Here is a 16686-nt window from a genome sequence, read left to right as displayed (position 1 = left end):
TATATATGTATATATATATATGTATATATATATGTATATATATATATGTATATATATATGTATATATATATATGTATATATATATGTATATATATATATGTATAAAAACTCTATTTGCTATGGCTGCTGTGGTTCAGCATCATAACTAGTGTTCAAAAAGGGAAGCAGCACAATTCTAGAATATTTTTATAAATATAATATATATTATGTAATATAATTTAGAAACTTTAATATTTCTGCTTTATTGCAATAAAATTAATTCTGTCTGAACAGTAACCGGTCTTTTAGAAATAAGAATGTTTTTCCATCTTTATATTCTTATTTTGAAACTGAATCCGGTACTTATGGACATAAAAATACGTTTCCATTTCCCAACCTACACTGCATCCTCAGTCCTGTCCTTGTTTTGACACCAGATAGACAGAGAAACAAGAAATATCCAGGCTTCAGTGCTTGTTTTTATTTAAAAAAAATACAGTACAATAAAATAGGGAATGTCTATTATTTTCTGGATACAAACATCTCTTAGATATATTAACTGAGTTGGAATTATTTCTCAAGATTATTTATAAGTTAAAAGACAATCTAAAACCAACTCATGTTAAGGCTTATATTTAAAAAAAAAATCCCATGCTGTAATTTCTTTAAATGCATTTAAAACACTTTCTCTACATTCCCTCCTCATAAAATAAAACATATAAGGACTGATAACTTAAACCTTTTCACAAGGACTGATTATGACCTAAACCTTTTCACTTTTCTCTCTCTAAAGGGTATTTGGGGTATGTGATTCCAGCTTTGCTTTTAACATAATGTAAGGAGCAGCAAAACTAAATTTGATCTGATTTCTGATAAAAAATCAGAGAAAAAGTCCAAAGTTCAGTTCCACGGACCCCAGAAAGCTGAAACATATTGCATCTCCTTAAAAAAAAAAAAAAAAAAATTAACTATTAAGTTTAAAATATATTCTACATGCCAGACCAACTAAAACCCAGCAAACAACTCCAAAACATTCATATAGAAGCTTTTCTATCAAATCAGAGGTAAAAAAAAGAAAAGAAAAAAAAAGTAAAAACTGGGTGGCCCTTCTACCTTACATCATAAAGCCATTAAAGATAATTGATCTAAAACTAAATTCTACAGATTACAACTGAACATCTTTGATCAGTTTTATTGTAAATCAAAATCAATTTATTCTATATTCACACCCGACCTTAAACCAAAAAAATATATATATATCTTTTGCAAGCATGAGCACCTCTGATATGTAGGGAAGAGGATTAGGGCCACTGAAAAAAAAAAAAAAAGTTAACAGATTTTTAAATTTTATTTCAGTATACTATGAGGAAATAAGTCAGAATTCAGACTCAATCTCAGAATTCGGACTCAATCTCAGAATTCTGACTTTTTTCTCAGAATTTTGAATTTAATCTCAGAGTTCTGACTGAATTCTGACAGCTAACAAACATGTTAGCATCAAGCCATGGCCATGTCTGTTTTAAAGACTAAACTATCTCTCTTGTTTTAATCAACTTCTAGTCTTCCATTAATGAAATAGCATCACCGGGGACCCCTCGGGCACGTAAAAAGTTACCTAATTCCGTCATTTTCCACCAATGTGTTACTGTTCCACCCAAACAACTCACATCTTTGTCAGTGAGGGTGAGTGCTAACCCTCTCTTCGTTCATGGTGCCCATCTACATTAGGATGCAGAATTGTGAGATTAAAGTCAGAATTGTGAGAATAAAGTCAAAATTCTGAGATTAAAGTCAGAATTCTGACTTTTTTTCTTATTTTATACTGAAATGAAAATTAAAAATCAGTTAACTTTTTTTTTTTTTTTTTCCAGTGGCCCTAATCCTCTTCCATAGATATGAACAAAGTGAACTGTGAAAAATGAACGCCTCATCCAAGTTCACCAGCTAAATAAATTTATACAAACAATACTCTCTTTTAAGTTTTATACATTAGCCTAGCCCCACATGATACAATATTTACACTTCAAGAGTCTTTGATTAGATTTTGGATTTTCCAGCGCTGACCAGTGCATTCTTGTATCACAAGAACCTTGTTTACAATTTCAAGGCATCTTTTTGTCTCCCGGTTCTTTAGCTCTTTTCCCTGGAACACAGAATTAGGTTCCAAAATTAACAAAATGTCAAGACATATCATTTTATTTCTTGCTCTAAATGTCATACATGTTGTGTACGTTTGAAGTGTAGCTCTTCTGGTCGTACCTGAGTGAAATCCCAGTATATCCCCATCCCTTTTTGCATTGCTTCCTTACAGTTGAACAGACCCGGCACAGTTTTCTTCTCCCCTCTATCAGTAAGACACCGGTTGTCGTTGTACTTGTGGGACTTGATTCCGCCAATGTAGAACTCACCAGTTGCACGGTAATATGTCATCTGTAATATCAGAGAGAAACACAAGAAAAGTGATGGAACAGATAAATAAATCAGTGATGAGAGGGATTACAGATTTTTGCTGCGTTTATCCCCTCCATACCTCTGTGTTTCAAGTTTTCAGACTAATTTGAACATTATACTGAATAAACCTGAGTAAAAACAAAACGTAGTTCTTATATTAAAAGGCAAAAGCTAATTGCTCCCATTTTTTAATCATTAAAGAATCATAATTAAGGTAGTTTTTGGGCTGATTGTTGTCTTGCAGGAAGGAGGTCTGGGTATAAATCCTGAATTCTCTATGTTTCCTCAAAGAACTTCCCCCAGTTCCACCAGGTATGGACAATGGAGGGAAAAATAATACTATTATAATTTAAAAAGAGTTGTTTTCAGCTCACCACCAGGCTGTAGTCAAGAAATTATGAAAATAGAGCCTGTTATTCAATGTGAAGGATAAAATATCCTAGCTGATGAGGTAATTATGCCTCTCTGTCAATAAATTACAAAAATATGAGAAACAATGCATGTTTCTCCACACTTGGAGAAAACATGAAGGTTCTTCCTATTAGAGACCGGCTAAAAGTGAGACTGGTGAGATAAACGTGGATCTTCTAAGGGGAGTGTGCCCAATTATATTCTGTAAAAAAAAAAATAAAAATAAAGTAAAATAAAATAGGCCTGTATTGTTTTTGCTTTGTAATGATCCAATTAAAAAGCTATGAGCCATCGGAGCTCATCAAAGCAAGCTCAGGTGTCTTGATGAAAACATAGTAAAACTAATTAAGTCAGTCTGAATATAATTTTTGTTCTGCATTTTGTTCCCAATTCATCAAGTTTACATGTGATTATAAGGGAGTTACTCAGAGGAGCTCCAGTTTTATAAATACAGGTGTATAATATTTTATTTTTCATTTTTATTTTTTCAATTCCTTACTAACTTCCAGGCAACATGCATACATTATCAGATGGCTGCACCTGAAGGCAGCGGCTTTTTATAGTTCCAGACAAATTCACAAAATACGCTGATTAGAACGCTAAAAGCTAGATGTTTCGAAGTTCCATATCAATGCATTTTTGGCACCATGTTTTCCTACCACACTGTTTACATTTGGTCAATGCTCCACTTCATGGAATGGAAATTTCTTTTATTGTCTGAAAAACTGTACTAAACAAAATTCCATTTTGTATAAACTAGGCGTATACAAAATAACAATAAAAGTTGTTTAAGTCTAAGATGGAAAGCATAAATTTCTAAAAATTAAATTCTCAATTTAAAAGATTAATTAGTTTATTAATAGATTAATAGTCTGCATTTCAGTGATTCTATGTTCCACTTTTGGACAATCATCAATACATGGTAAGACAAAATGCCCAAATGGATACACAAGTCAAAAAGTTTGGGAAACACTGCTGTAATTGTCTGGATTTACTTACTTGAGGTCCGTAGTAATGGCAGTCGTAGGAAATGGGTGTGTCCCCTGGCACTGGACCTTGATCTATGCACAACTCTGAATCCAGATTCTTCATCTGTCATCAGAGTTAAGAAACAGGGATAATGAGGTAGAGATACAATAAAAAGGCACAGATTAACTCTAAAGGAGCTCCACCAAACCAAATAAACTAAGGAGAAAAAAGACTTACTGCTCCATAACCAAGCAAGTTGTCCCAGGGATCCAACTTGGGATAAATATTGTCCAGGTACCATTTAAAAGGTTTGCAGTTCAACCTTTCTCTCAGTTTCTTCCTCTCAGAGATGTCTCCTATGTCAATGCCATGATTCTGCACAGAAATAGAATTGGTCCAAGTTTTCACTCAGTAAAGTTGGATCTGTTTTAAAAAAAAATGCAAAATAACCCCCAATAAACCTACAATATGTATAATATACCTGAATGAATCATAACATCATTAAAGATTTTACATACTGCTGAAATTCCTGTGAAAGGTCTAACTTGTATTCCATTACTCACAAATAGACATATATCAAGTAGGGTTCATTTCAATAGTAATGGCTTAAGGGTTATACAAACCCAACACATAACTGTCATGACAGCTGTCTTCCTATATTTGTGTTGGTTATAAAAATAATTGTCCTGGATTAAAAAAACAGTTTTTGTTGTTGTTTTTAATTGACCGTTTAACAGTTCACAGATCAATTGGAGACTATAACACATGAATGACATTATTTCATGGGCTGTAATTGTGTTCTAGTACCTCGAAAGGAATATTCCACGCCAAATTTATGTTGTGTTTGTATTCATCCATCCAGACTTCTGCGACCCTCAGGGCGTTTCTCTTCATGGCAGGGCTCAGGTCTCTCAAGTACGGCTTGTGGAAGCGCTCGATATGGGCTATCTTGGAGCAAGGAACAACTTCAATACTACCTCCACATGTCCACACCTATATCACCCATAAAAACACATCATCATTTCGAAGAAGAGGTTTTTATGTCAACCAAACAAAATAAATGACAGATTTCTCCTTTTGCTACCGATAAGGACCTTTATATGGAATATATATTTTATGATGCTGGATTAATTGTGGTAAAGATATTAGAAATAATTTTGTTTATTTGACGAGCTTTAAAAAAGGCCATTTGTCTGCCTTATCAGTTCAGAATATGCAAAATCTTCCTGAAGGTCTGTAGGTTATACACAGGGAAGTACAACAATTTAAACCCTGCATCAGCTGGACCTTCGGGAACTTGGATAGAACTTTAAAAATAAATGGTAAATGGCCTGTACTTATATAGCACTTTCTCAAGTCTTGACCAAAGCACATTCAGTCATTCACCCATTCACACACAGACTGATGGTGGTAAGCTACACTCTAGCCACAGCTGCCCTGGGGCTCACTGACAGATGTAAGGCTGCTGTACACTGGCTCCACCGTGCCCTCTGACCACCATCAGTAGACAATGCAGGTGAAGTGTCTTACCCAAGGACACAATCACACTGAGAACTGGAGCCGAAGCTTGAACCATCAATCCTTCAGTTTCAGGGCAAACTCCTATACCCGACGTCACTGTCGCCCATAAATTTAAACACCTGGTTCAAATGCTTGCTTTATATAGTCTCTTCAAACGCTTTCAAGCACAGCAGAATCCTGTTTATTTTCTAGTCTTTTTAATCCAGATGTATGGAAGCAGAGAAACACCGAAAACATGCAAACAGTGGGTCTAAAGACCAGGGTGGAGAACCACTACTTTACTCTTAATTAATCTATCCAGAAAGAGATTTTATACTTAAAATCTTTTAACTAATGTAATCAGTTTGGTTCATGGTGTACAATTGTATTTTGTTTATTTCTTTGTTAATGTTAATGTAACGATCTTGGTTCTGTTGTTTTTCTCTAAGTTTTCAGTATCAAGTTTAGCCAAGTTTTTCCTTGTTTTCTAGCTTTATTGGTGTGTCTGGAGTCATTTAAGTTGTTTAGGTTTTTCTGTCTGTCCTCTGTTGCCCCCTTGTCTTCTTTTCCCTTGGCTTCCTCATCAGCTCCTGTCACACCTGCTCCTTATCAGCTCATTAGTCCTACCTTTGTTCAGTTAGACATAAATACACACCCTCTGCAGTCCCCCTTTGCTGGTTCCCCATCTTACTTTTTCTCACCCTGGCTCCTTGATGGTTTTTCCCCTGATGTCTCCATGGTTCTGGTTTGTGTTTGATTTTTATGTTGGAATTTTGGATACCTGGTTTTGTTTAACATTTTTAACTTGGATTTTTGGATTCCTTTTTTGCTGCCTGTTCTTTCATTAAATCTTTTAAGAACTCACCCCGCCTGTCAGCCTCTGTATTTGGGTCCTTAACGAAAACCTTAAACCAAATCGTGACAGTTAAGGTACTTTCGTCATATTCTTAAATCCAAAACAGCCTTAGCATTAACTATTAAATAATGTGAATTATGCCTTTCTGTTGGTTTTCAAAGCCAATAATTGAAAGAGACAAAAGTTCTACAACAAAAATAGCCCTTTTAAGGGACATCCACTAAAATTGGAAGCACTGTCATGTATAGAAGAGCTCTTGTCTGGAAATAGCTGGAGGTGACCACAAAATGATTCATTTCCATACAAAAACAGATTTTTATCAGTGTTATGTTGAATGGTTGAGTGGCTGCAGGAGGAGGAAGGAACGACCAACTATGCAAGAAAACTTGTATTACAGTTTCAATTGTATTCAAGTATCTGGTGTAAAATCTTTATTTTCTGGAATAATATTGGTCTCTTAAATATTAGGTAAAGGAACAGCTTAAAACTGAGAGAAGATAAATGTCTATACCACTGCTTTTACAGATAGCCAGTGTTAGTGAGTAACCAGTTACATTTAGCTGAGTAACACTTTGGGAAGAATTACATTTAGTAGTTTTACTGCACTTTATCACGTATTTGCACTTGGTTTTTGAGTTTTTATTACTTGCCCAAGATGGCTCTGAAATTAATCAATAGAGTGTTGGTTTGTTAGGTAACTGGGTCACTGCTCTTAGACTACAATTCTCCTGCTCTTTCTTCTCATTGTTGAATAAATGAACATGAAGATTTGTTAAACTGCAAACTTGTCATCACTGCAGACCTGCACATTGTGCTTGTGTTGATGTCTCAGTTTTGTGCTTTCTCTGCTACCATCATTACCACACACTTGGAATATGTATTTGTTTATTTAAGTCAAGGAAATTAATAGAAAACTACCTAAAGGCAATTAACAATGAACGTAAAAAGGATAGACGCACTTTAAAGTTTCCTCAAGAAAGTTTCTTTCTAAATTTTTTTTTACCATCTGTCTTATCAGATATATCATCCTTACGACTTAATGAAGAACTTGCATGCCATAAAAGATCATGTAAGCAGTTACAGGAAAAAAGGGCTCTTCAAACATCATGACAACTTGTAGGGAGTTTACCTTTCCAGGTTACTGATAAAGCAAATTCTACCTTTCAATGCAAACAGTTTAAAATAAGCTGAGCAAAACCACATTTTTGTTGACTTAGCAATTTTTAACCGTGAAGATAGAATAATATTAGACAACAAAAGTTCAACTAGTGTTGATAGAGTAATTCTAACTCATAAATTCCTCCTTCACCGTTATCAATGACTACAATTGCAGATCAATATATTATTCAAGTGTTTGAATCTTAACTAAAGCAATTTTTTTAATCTTAAATAAAAGAATAACAGAGATGTTAAATGTGAATGTTTTTTGTTGTGAGGATATTCACTGTAAATTGTAATAGTATTTATAGTGGTGTGGCATGTTTAAATTGTTCCTATCTTCGATCAGTAGGTAGAATTGTTTGCATAGCTGTTTGTTTGGTTTTTTTCCTGTTTTGGTTTAGGGATGGGTCACAGCGGGATCCAAGCAAGTGGAACGGTTGAAACGCAGAAAGCAGGCCTCATGCATACAGTAGCTCATGGGGTGAGCAGAAAGATGGATTAGCCAAGTTATTCCACTAATTTGGGTACCAGTAGCACATTTCGTTCGAGGAGACAGAATACGGTGTCAAGTCATTTAGAATCACTCACACGTATTCCAAGCTCCACATTTTCTCCACCATAAACTATCATTCCTTCGTCAAGGACTCCAATTTCTCCAAGAAACTTCCTGTCGGCCACGAGGATCCCCATGACAGAAGGGCTCCTAAAGTGGAAGGAAAACAGATTAAATTATGGTTTCCATCCTGGAAAAAAAAAAAGAGGAGAGTGTTGGCCTAGTGGTTAGAGCAGTGCGCTTCTGCTCTGAGAAAGTTGCAAGCAGCCGGTTCGATCCCCACAGCCTTCACTCTGGGTCCCTGAGCAAGACCCTAAACCCCACACTGCTCCCTGGGTGCCGCTCAATGGCAGCCTACTGCTCCCCAAGGGGATGGGTTAAATGCAGAGGTAAATTTCTCCAATATGATATCATCAAAGTTCAATTATTATTACGGCCTGCAATCCTCTGTATTTTAAGTATTTTTTAACAGGTTCCCTTTTAGGGTTAGGCCTTCTCTTATGGCCCTGTGTTTCACCCAGCAGACTTTCACTGGCATCAATAAGGGCTGCTGCAGAGTCAGTACAGTTCACTTTGCTCCTCTGGAGTTTTCAGAAGACTCAACCCAGTTATGCTACATCAGTTCCCAAATATTTACATGGACTTTTCTTTCAGGATTCCCTGCAGGCAGAGAGAATCCAGCATCATGTTTCACTGTGGAGATGACATCTCTATGCTCTACTTTTGTGTCATCTTATATAAGGACCTGCTCCTTCCTTCTTAAGACTGTCTTTAATGTGCTTCAGTCTTATCCTCTTTCTTTTTTGGGGGGGTCTGAATCCTTGCACATAATCCCTGAGCAGAGCATCAGTGATGGTTTTCTTTGAGACTACACCTCCTGACTTCGTTAAGTGATACATTGACTTTTAAAGTGCTCATCTTCTCCTGCTTTGTGAGCATGAACATCTCTTTGCAATCAGAAATGTCTTAATAAGAAAGAAATGTAAAAAAAAAAAAAAAAAGAGTATACATATATATCTATATGCTTGTGTTGTATATTATTGTACCTTTATTACTTTTCTTGCATTAAGCTCTCTCAAACTCCTGGTGAATTTGTACAAGTTTTAAAGTACAAATTCAAAGTACATCAGTAGATAATTCTAGTTCATGCTTTTGTTTAACAAATATACCGATACCAGTATTGGGTGGGCCCCCAATACCGCACTAAAATGGTGGTATCGGTATCAGTGAGTACCAACAAATAGGGCACCGATACCATTTAGAGAGCCCAAAGTTTATTCAACTACTGTCTCCCATTCCAGATGGGCAATAAAAAGCTCTACTGGATTCACTTTATTAGTCTTTTTCCTGCTTCACAAAGGTAGGCAGCAGTTTGACAAAGCCATGATGGCAATAATTTTCCATCCAAGTAGTTTGCAGTTCTTCATATATACACAAACACATCCATTTCAAAGAGATTGTATCGCTATAGTATCTGGTTAGTCTCTAATTGTTTTATTCAGAATTGAACCACATAATGTGCAACAATATGAATCATCCTAATTGCTCAGAAAAAAAAAACTGGATTATCTACTTACTTTCCAGGCAGGGAGTTGTCGTTTAATTTGTAATAGTCGGGTGAAAACGACTCATACATGCACCACAGGGCCCAGTCAAAAGCATGAGCTGCAGGCAAGTACTGGATGACTTTGAGGTCATTAAAGTTAACTCTGTCGAACACGGGGGAAACAATCACTGTCCGGTTTGCTTTGATCTGGGTCAGCAGGGGTTCAGCCCTTAGAGAGAGAGAGAAGGGGGTTATTCAAAATTTTCAAGGACAAAAAACCTTTTTAATTAAAAATGTCGAAAAACACTAAAACAAAATGTGCAAGTATATGTTTTTCCATTCCTGCTGATTTAGCAGATGATCTTTGCCATGCTGCGGTGTACAGTACAAAGGTAAAGCATTAAAAGAAAAGCATTTAATATCTCTTGCTTTTTGTGATCATATCATCATAAAAGAGTAGCTTATATGCTGAACGTCATGTGAGCTGACTTTCTCCAATCTTGGCTACCCTGACACAGAGCTTTGTTACCATAGGTTGCCATAGGTTACCATATCTTTTTCACTGGAAGATTTTCTTTGAAGATCAGAGTTTTATTACACATATCCCCTAAAGTTTTGGTGTTGCTTGTACTTTTCACTTTCTATTCTAATGTGCGTGTGCTCCCAGCATTAGAAAAAGTCTGTAAAGCTTTAACTCTGGGTATATTTCACTGATTGTGTGCCAAAACACTACTAAGCCTTCAAATAAATGCATAAAGATAAGACCAATCTTTTCCTTCTTGTTGAAACAGCAACCTAAACATTTCCATAGCCGTGTTTAACACTGATGAAGTAAATGAAAAGGGGCTCATTGAGACATGATATGTAAAACTGAAAAAACTCTTCCTGGATATCAATATTAATAATTTTTTTTTTAATCCTGCAAATGCCAGAGCATTGAATCCACAGATAAACTTCTCCAGAACAACAATGTGACTACTCCAAACCAACCCTGATGAACGATGCTGCAAAGTACAGATGATACTGTCGGGTCTTTTTAACGTCTTATGGGTTAAATTACAGTTTTAATAACATATTAAGTAAAAACACCTATACACAGCGGTTTATATAATATGGGCTCACATTCCTACCACATCTCATGGACTTCAATGTGTGCGTCCAGGATAGCAACTACATCGGCGGTTGCAGCCCTCCACCCCGAGGCTCTGGCGAACGCCAGGCCTTTCTGCTCTGTGTGTCTCACTCTAATAATTCTGAGACTCGGATTCTCATCCTCCAGAGATTTCACATACACATCCAGGTCGCTTTTCAGGTTTTCTGGAATAAAAGTAAATGTTAATAGTGACAGGTGAAGCGTTGAAAGGATGAGCTGGAATTCAAACCCTATTCAAAAGAAGTGGTGCAGCCGGTATGACCACAGGAGCGGCTTTGTATTGTGAATAAACAAAAAATGAAAACAACTTTCTATTAACAAAATCCTTTGGCTCATACAAGGAAATGCATGCTAAATGCATGGTTATAGTTCCTGGTGCGGTAACAGTTGTTGGCTTCTCCCCCTTACTACTTTGCTTTAATGCAACAGGCTTGTGGGTGTGTCATTCTCTGTTCGTCTCTCAAATGTGCATCAACTGAAAGGTTAAATTTGACAAAACCAACGAGAAGATCCTTTTATTTTCAAAGCAATGTAACTATAGTGGTTGAACAGGAACTATATTTTTTCCCTGGGCTAGAAAATATTCAAAGGTAAGGCTTTTGTTTGTGAAGTCACAGAAAATCCTCAGGTCTGCCTCTCCTTCTGCTCGGGACAATCAGGAAGAAACCTACCATTAGAGCTGTTGTCATCCACCATTATTATCTCCTTCAGCAGGTCTTTAGGGGTGCGGTCAATAATGCTGCGTAGAGCTCTTTTGAGGACAGATAAGGCTTCATTCAGGTAGATCAGGACCACTCCTAGGGTTGGTAGGTCCTTTGGGTAGGTCTTTTTTAAACACCTATTCAGAAGAATAACCATTACTAATAAGGTCTTTGATAATCATGAGAACAGTAGCCTGAGCAAACCAGGTGGATGTAACAGGTGGAAACGGTTTAATCACAATGAAGTGGGAAGTCCCCTCCAGGATTTCAGCTTAATGGCAGTTTTACCCTTTTACTCTAGTGTCCGGAAGAGGTCTGTCCAGAGGAAGACGATCACTGAGGAAAACGTTGTATCCATACTTCTCGAATAAAGCCTGGGCTTCTTTTTGCTCATCCTCTGACAGATTCTCCCCCCAGTCCTTGAACAGGGGAGAATTTGGGAACACTTTGCTGGACTTTTTCTTTGGGATTGGCACCTCTTCATGGTGCTGCTCTTTCTGCTTTGCCCCCACTTGGATCGCTTGCTTCAGGACTTCTGAAACTTTTCTCTGTGTGTCTCTCTCCTCTTCAAGGATCCTCTGCATGGCATCTTGCCTTTGCTCAAATGCACGGAGGATCTTGGCTAAAAAAAAAACATGAGCAATCCAAAACATCAGATAGCTGCTATCCATAGATATACAGATCAAAAAAAGGACAAAAAAAAATGTTAGGGGTGTGGCAGCCTAGTGTTAGGACATAGAGCTTGGAATCCTGAGGCGCCATACAATCCCCAAGGGGATTGGTTAAATGCAAAGAATTAATTTTGTTGCTCTGTACTTGTGACAGTGTAATGACAATAAAAGCTGGAAAAAAAGATCTATATGAATGTTTTTAATAGAATTTCTTAGGCAACTCTGAAAATTAAGCAAATAACTTGTGTTTATTTCTAAAGACAAGTTTAAAGTGCTGCATATGGATAAACAATTGACTTAAGGTGACTAATAAACTAAAAAAGGTATTTTAAAGTCTGAGATCCAGATAGATGGCTTCCAGACTTAGAACTGGACTGAGTTATTTTTTTTTTTAACAGTGTCCTGTCTGGCAATGTAGCAATAAGAAGAATTGTCTTGATGCCAATAAGAGCCCAACAGGTTTTACTTTCGCAAGTGGAACAGTACGGCTATTGTAGTGTTCCAATTGTTTCATGCATATAAATTGCTTTATTATAATTATGCAGGGAGTTATACAGATTATACACTGCAATGTAAAGAGAAAAATAGAAAAAAAAGGAGAAAAGATGAAAGAAAGAGGAGATAAAGGGGAGATAATAAAAGATTTTTAGTCTGCTTCATCACCTGCAAAGAGATGTAAAAAGAACAGCACAATAGTACGAGACATACAATAAAGTAATCACGGGTGTGTTTATGATACATGATACGGAAGAGGATTAGGGCCACTGAAAAAAAAGTGAACTTATTTTTATATATTTTTTTTATATTTTATTTCAGTTTAATGGGGATAAAAATCAGAATTCTGACTTTAATCTCAGAATTCTGACTTTTTTTTCTCTCAGAACTCTGACTTTAGTCTCAGAATTTTGGATTTTAATGTTACGGAAGAGGATTAGGGACACTGAAAAAAAAAAAAAATTAACATGTTTTTTTAAATATTATTTTCTTTTAATATGGGGAAAAAAGTCAGAATTCTGACTTTTTTCTTAAAATTCTGAGATTGAAGTCAGAATTCTGACGTTTTTCCCATATTAAACTAAAATAATATTTAAAAATCAGTTAGCTTTTTTTTTTTTTTTCCCAGTGGCCCTAAACCTCTTCCGTATTTATTCAGAATTAAGTCACCTGATGAAAATCAGCATCTTTTCTATAGGACATATGATTATTTAAAAAGAAATCAATGCACATTGGTAACTATTTGAAATTGAAACTGAATAGGCCTGCTTCTATGAGTAATTTTAATAAAACAATCTTAAAGTCAACTCACAGAGGTTGTTCAAGCCCTGGTTCAGGTCAGCGAAGCTCCTGATTGTCCGATCTGAGCTCAGCTCCCTTTCCGTCCTGTCTCTAACCTCATAATTATTCTTTAAAAACATTCCCAGGTACAATAACAACCCAGCACATCCCAAAATTAAGATCGGTCGCTTAAAGGAAACCGCTCTCATGATTGACACCCGCAGTGTGAACGAACCGGCGAGGAGTGATGAGAATCAGCTCCCGGTGTTTTACTTGAAACCCCATCAGCCTTGCTGCGCCAACAGGTCTGACAGGTTCACTGCTGTTCCTTTAGATTGGCAGCGATGCCATTAGGCGTGTCTGATCGATGGAGGATGAACGGAGCATTGGCCTGACTTAACCTTTGGCAGCGCAATAACGCTGATAAGGGCGAGTTAGTCAACATTGTTGCATCCCAAACACGAACATTCATTGTTGTAATTGTCAGAAACGGTCGTGATGACGAAAACAGCAGCAGGGTGCGGATTTGTTAAACTCTTGAGGAGTTTTAACTGTTAACGTTTCAGCGTCACTTTGCAACTGCAACATCACGCTTTTTATTGTGAGTTTATAAATTCAAGGCACATGACGGCAGGCCTACATAATAAATAAATAAATAAATAAATAAATAAATAAATAAATAAATAAATAAATAAATAATATTAATTAGATACTATAGTTTTTATGGGTTAACGACACAACAATAGGCCTGTAAGCAACATTATCTGGGCCCCATATGATGTACAACACTGGATTGTGCATAATTCCAAGTGGTAGTGTAAAAAATAAATTTTTTGAATGAGTTTTTTTTTAAATATCTTTATTTCGGTTTGAAACATATTATGTGAGTGTATTTTTTTTTTTTTTTACCAACCGTCTAATGAACTATACACAGTTATTAACATAGTAATTAAAAGTACCACTTTCTGCTGTTCTATTGCTGTCGTGTTTAAACGGCTCACCATCATGTTGAAATCTGGCATGTATTGTGGTATAAATTAGATCTGGTTAGTCCATATAAAAGCAGGTGGGTTTAGAAGGAATATTTTGCACTATTACATATGAGGTGCCATAAATTAGAATTAACTTGCATATACACATATTAATTCAAACTCTTCTATATAATATACTGAAAAATGTGCATAATCACTAGTGAAAAGCTCTCACATAAACTAGTGAAAACATTTACCTCTTATATTGCCGACTAAAAACTTTGCACAAACACTAGTAAAAAGCTCTCACATAAACTAGTGAAAACATTTACCTCTTATATAACCTAATCAAAAGCTCTCTTACAAAGTAGCGAGAACTGTTCATATAAACTGGTGAAAAGCTTTACCTTTCATTTACACTACTAAAAAGCTTTCACACTTACTACTAGAAAGCTTTCATATACACTACTAAAAAGCTCTATGAAAGCTTTCTAGTAAAAACGTGAAAAATGTTAATTTTGTTTACCGAAAATAAATAAGAAATCCCTTACCATGGAAAAATAAGCAACTGAAATAATTAGTCACCAAATAATAATCTACTAAATGATAAAAAAAAAAAAAACTATTCTGTGGAATATTGGGTCAATGTACATTTATAGCTCAGGAATATTACATATTTTTGACTTTAAGGTGAAAATGAAATGTTCAGCTTGGGCCCCAGGAGAAGACCCTGATGTTGTAAATTAACATTCGCTTAGATGAAAAACTTAAGAAAAGGATTAGAGTAGTCTTCCCCCCTGGGCCCGGACACTGGTGGTGGAATAAGCCAGAGGGTGAACACATTATTTGACACTGAGGCAAGGAATAAAACAAATGAACAAGAAAATATGTAACTTAGCAGCAGTGTGAAAGAAAACATCCGTGGCAGAATAATGCAGCTCTAAGCTAGAATGCTTATAGGGCTGATAATTTACCTTTAAAACCGGACCATGCAATGGGAAAATACCATAGTCTTCAGGAGGTTAATATCACTTGAGAGCTAGTAAGTGTTTTGCAAGATATTAAAATTACAATAATGGTAAATGGTAAATGGTCTGTACTTATGTAGCGCTTTTTCAAGTCAGGAGACTTAACCAAAGCGCTTTACACTACATTCAGTCATTCACCCATTCACGCACACACTCACACACTGATAATTGTCTTTGTCCCTCCTTCAACATTTGAACTGAGAAAGCTTCCTGGAGGGGAAGCGAAACGTCTTCAAATCTTGGAAACCAAGTCCAGTGGATTGTTTTTTAAACTTTTATGGAATGACTATGACCTGGATGACTGAGAATCTTCATCAACCTCCTCCCCTGGTATTTCTCTACCAGGTATTTCTTTAGTTTTTCATGTTCTTTTTTCCTGATGTTGCAGTAACTTGGTATTGGTATGTCGACCACAACAGCTTTCCTCTGCTTTTTGTCCACCAACACAATGTCTGGTGTGGTTTGCCATTACCATTCGGTCCGTCTGCATCTGGAAGTCCCACAGGATCTTGACTTGACCATTCTTTACCACCTTCGGAGGTGTTTCACACTTTGGCCTTTGGGTTTCCAGCAGTGCTAATTTCGTCAACCATGACGATGACGAAAATATTTCGTCAATGCCCCTTTTTCCCGTGACGATGACGAGACAAAAATTGTTTCCAGAAAATAAAAATATGACGAAAATAAAAAATTATTTTCGTCAACGAGAAAGACAGACAAAATTTACAATCCATTGACGAATATACATTAAGAAATATTATTCTTTATGATTAATTTGTAAATTGTTTTTATAAGTGTTTCTTAAACTTCATAGAAGATTACGTGTTGTTGCGCTGTTTGTCCCTACACGGGGCCTGTCCCTCAGTCCCTCCCGCCGCTCTTGTTAGGGTTACTTTTAGGGTTACTTAGGTAGTAACTCTGTAATAGAGCCCTGTTTTCAGATTTCGTCCATTTCCTTTGTGTTTTTCCAGTAGCCCATTTGACATGAAGGTGCTCTGGTTCCCAAACACCTGACGCAGACCTTGTTTGGCCAGGTGAAACAAGGTGTATATATATATATATATATATATATATATATATATATATATAATTTTTTTTTGTACTTTTGTTGGTGGGGGGAGAGAGAGGACTTTTTTGTTTTGTAGTAGGTAAGTGCTGTTTGTTGTTTTGGCAACTCCCTTTTAGACAACCCTGTTTATTATTTTAGTTTGTTATTTTTGGGCTGGATTCTGGGCTGAGGGCACCGCCATGGTTTGTTGCCTGAGAGGTTTTGGCTTGGAGGGATTTGCTGCCAGCGTTATCTTAATGCTTAAAGTGCCTTGGCTCTTGGAGGAAAGCCTGAAGACTAGGCTAAGGTTAGTCAGGGTTTTGGTCAGTTAGTTAGTGGCAGCATAATGGAGTTTTTCCATTTGTTTGTACCATTCATGCACTTCCTTATGGTCATTGGTTAAAAAATATATA

At 36.3% G+C, this 16686-nt stretch overlaps 1 protein-coding gene across 1 annotated transcript; it reads right to left on the bottom strand.

Annotated features, from left to right (window-relative positions):
• Positions 1-1533: 1533 nt before the first annotated feature.
• On the bottom strand, positions 1534-13515 carry LOC107097951 (probable polypeptide N-acetylgalactosaminyltransferase 8). Its single transcript, XM_015395328.1, has 11 exons — positions 13258-13515; positions 11569-11902; positions 11251-11417; positions 10557-10743; positions 9458-9655; positions 7916-8030; positions 4618-4803; positions 4048-4185; positions 3841-3933; positions 2239-2409; positions 1534-2122 (listed from the first exon to the last, which is right to left on the bottom strand). Exons 1-11 carry the CDS (start codon positions 13433-13435, stop codon positions 2003-2005), a joined length of 1887 nt encoding a protein of 628 aa, XP_015250814.1. The 5' UTR covers positions 13436-13515; the 3' UTR covers positions 1534-2002.
• Positions 13516-16686: the final 3171 nt, after the last annotated feature.

The sequence above is a fragment of the Cyprinodon variegatus genome, unplaced genomic scaffold (assembly GCF_000732505.1).
Source record: "Cyprinodon variegatus isolate N-32 unplaced genomic scaffold, C_variegatus-1.0 Scaffold737, whole genome shotgun sequence".
NCBI lineage: Eukaryota > Metazoa > Chordata > Actinopteri > Cyprinodontiformes > Cyprinodontidae > Cyprinodon > Cyprinodon variegatus.
This window is presented reverse-complemented; position numbering and strand designations above follow the sequence as displayed.

Bases quoted from the DNA above. Each gene is read 5' to 3' on its own strand.
- LOC107097951 (XM_015395328.1), bottom strand. From the start codon at position 13,435: ATGAGAGCGGTTTCCTTTAAGCGACCGATCTTAATTTTGGGATGTGCT. The intron at 4,804-7,915 runs GTGAGTGATTCT...TGGGTGATATAG, and splicing joins ATGTGGAGCTTGGAATACGT to GTGTGGACATGTGGAGGTAG. The intron at 4,186-4,617 runs GTACTAGAACAC...ATTTCTGTGCAG, and splicing joins CGTGGAATATTCCTTTCGAG to AATCATGGCATTGACATAGG.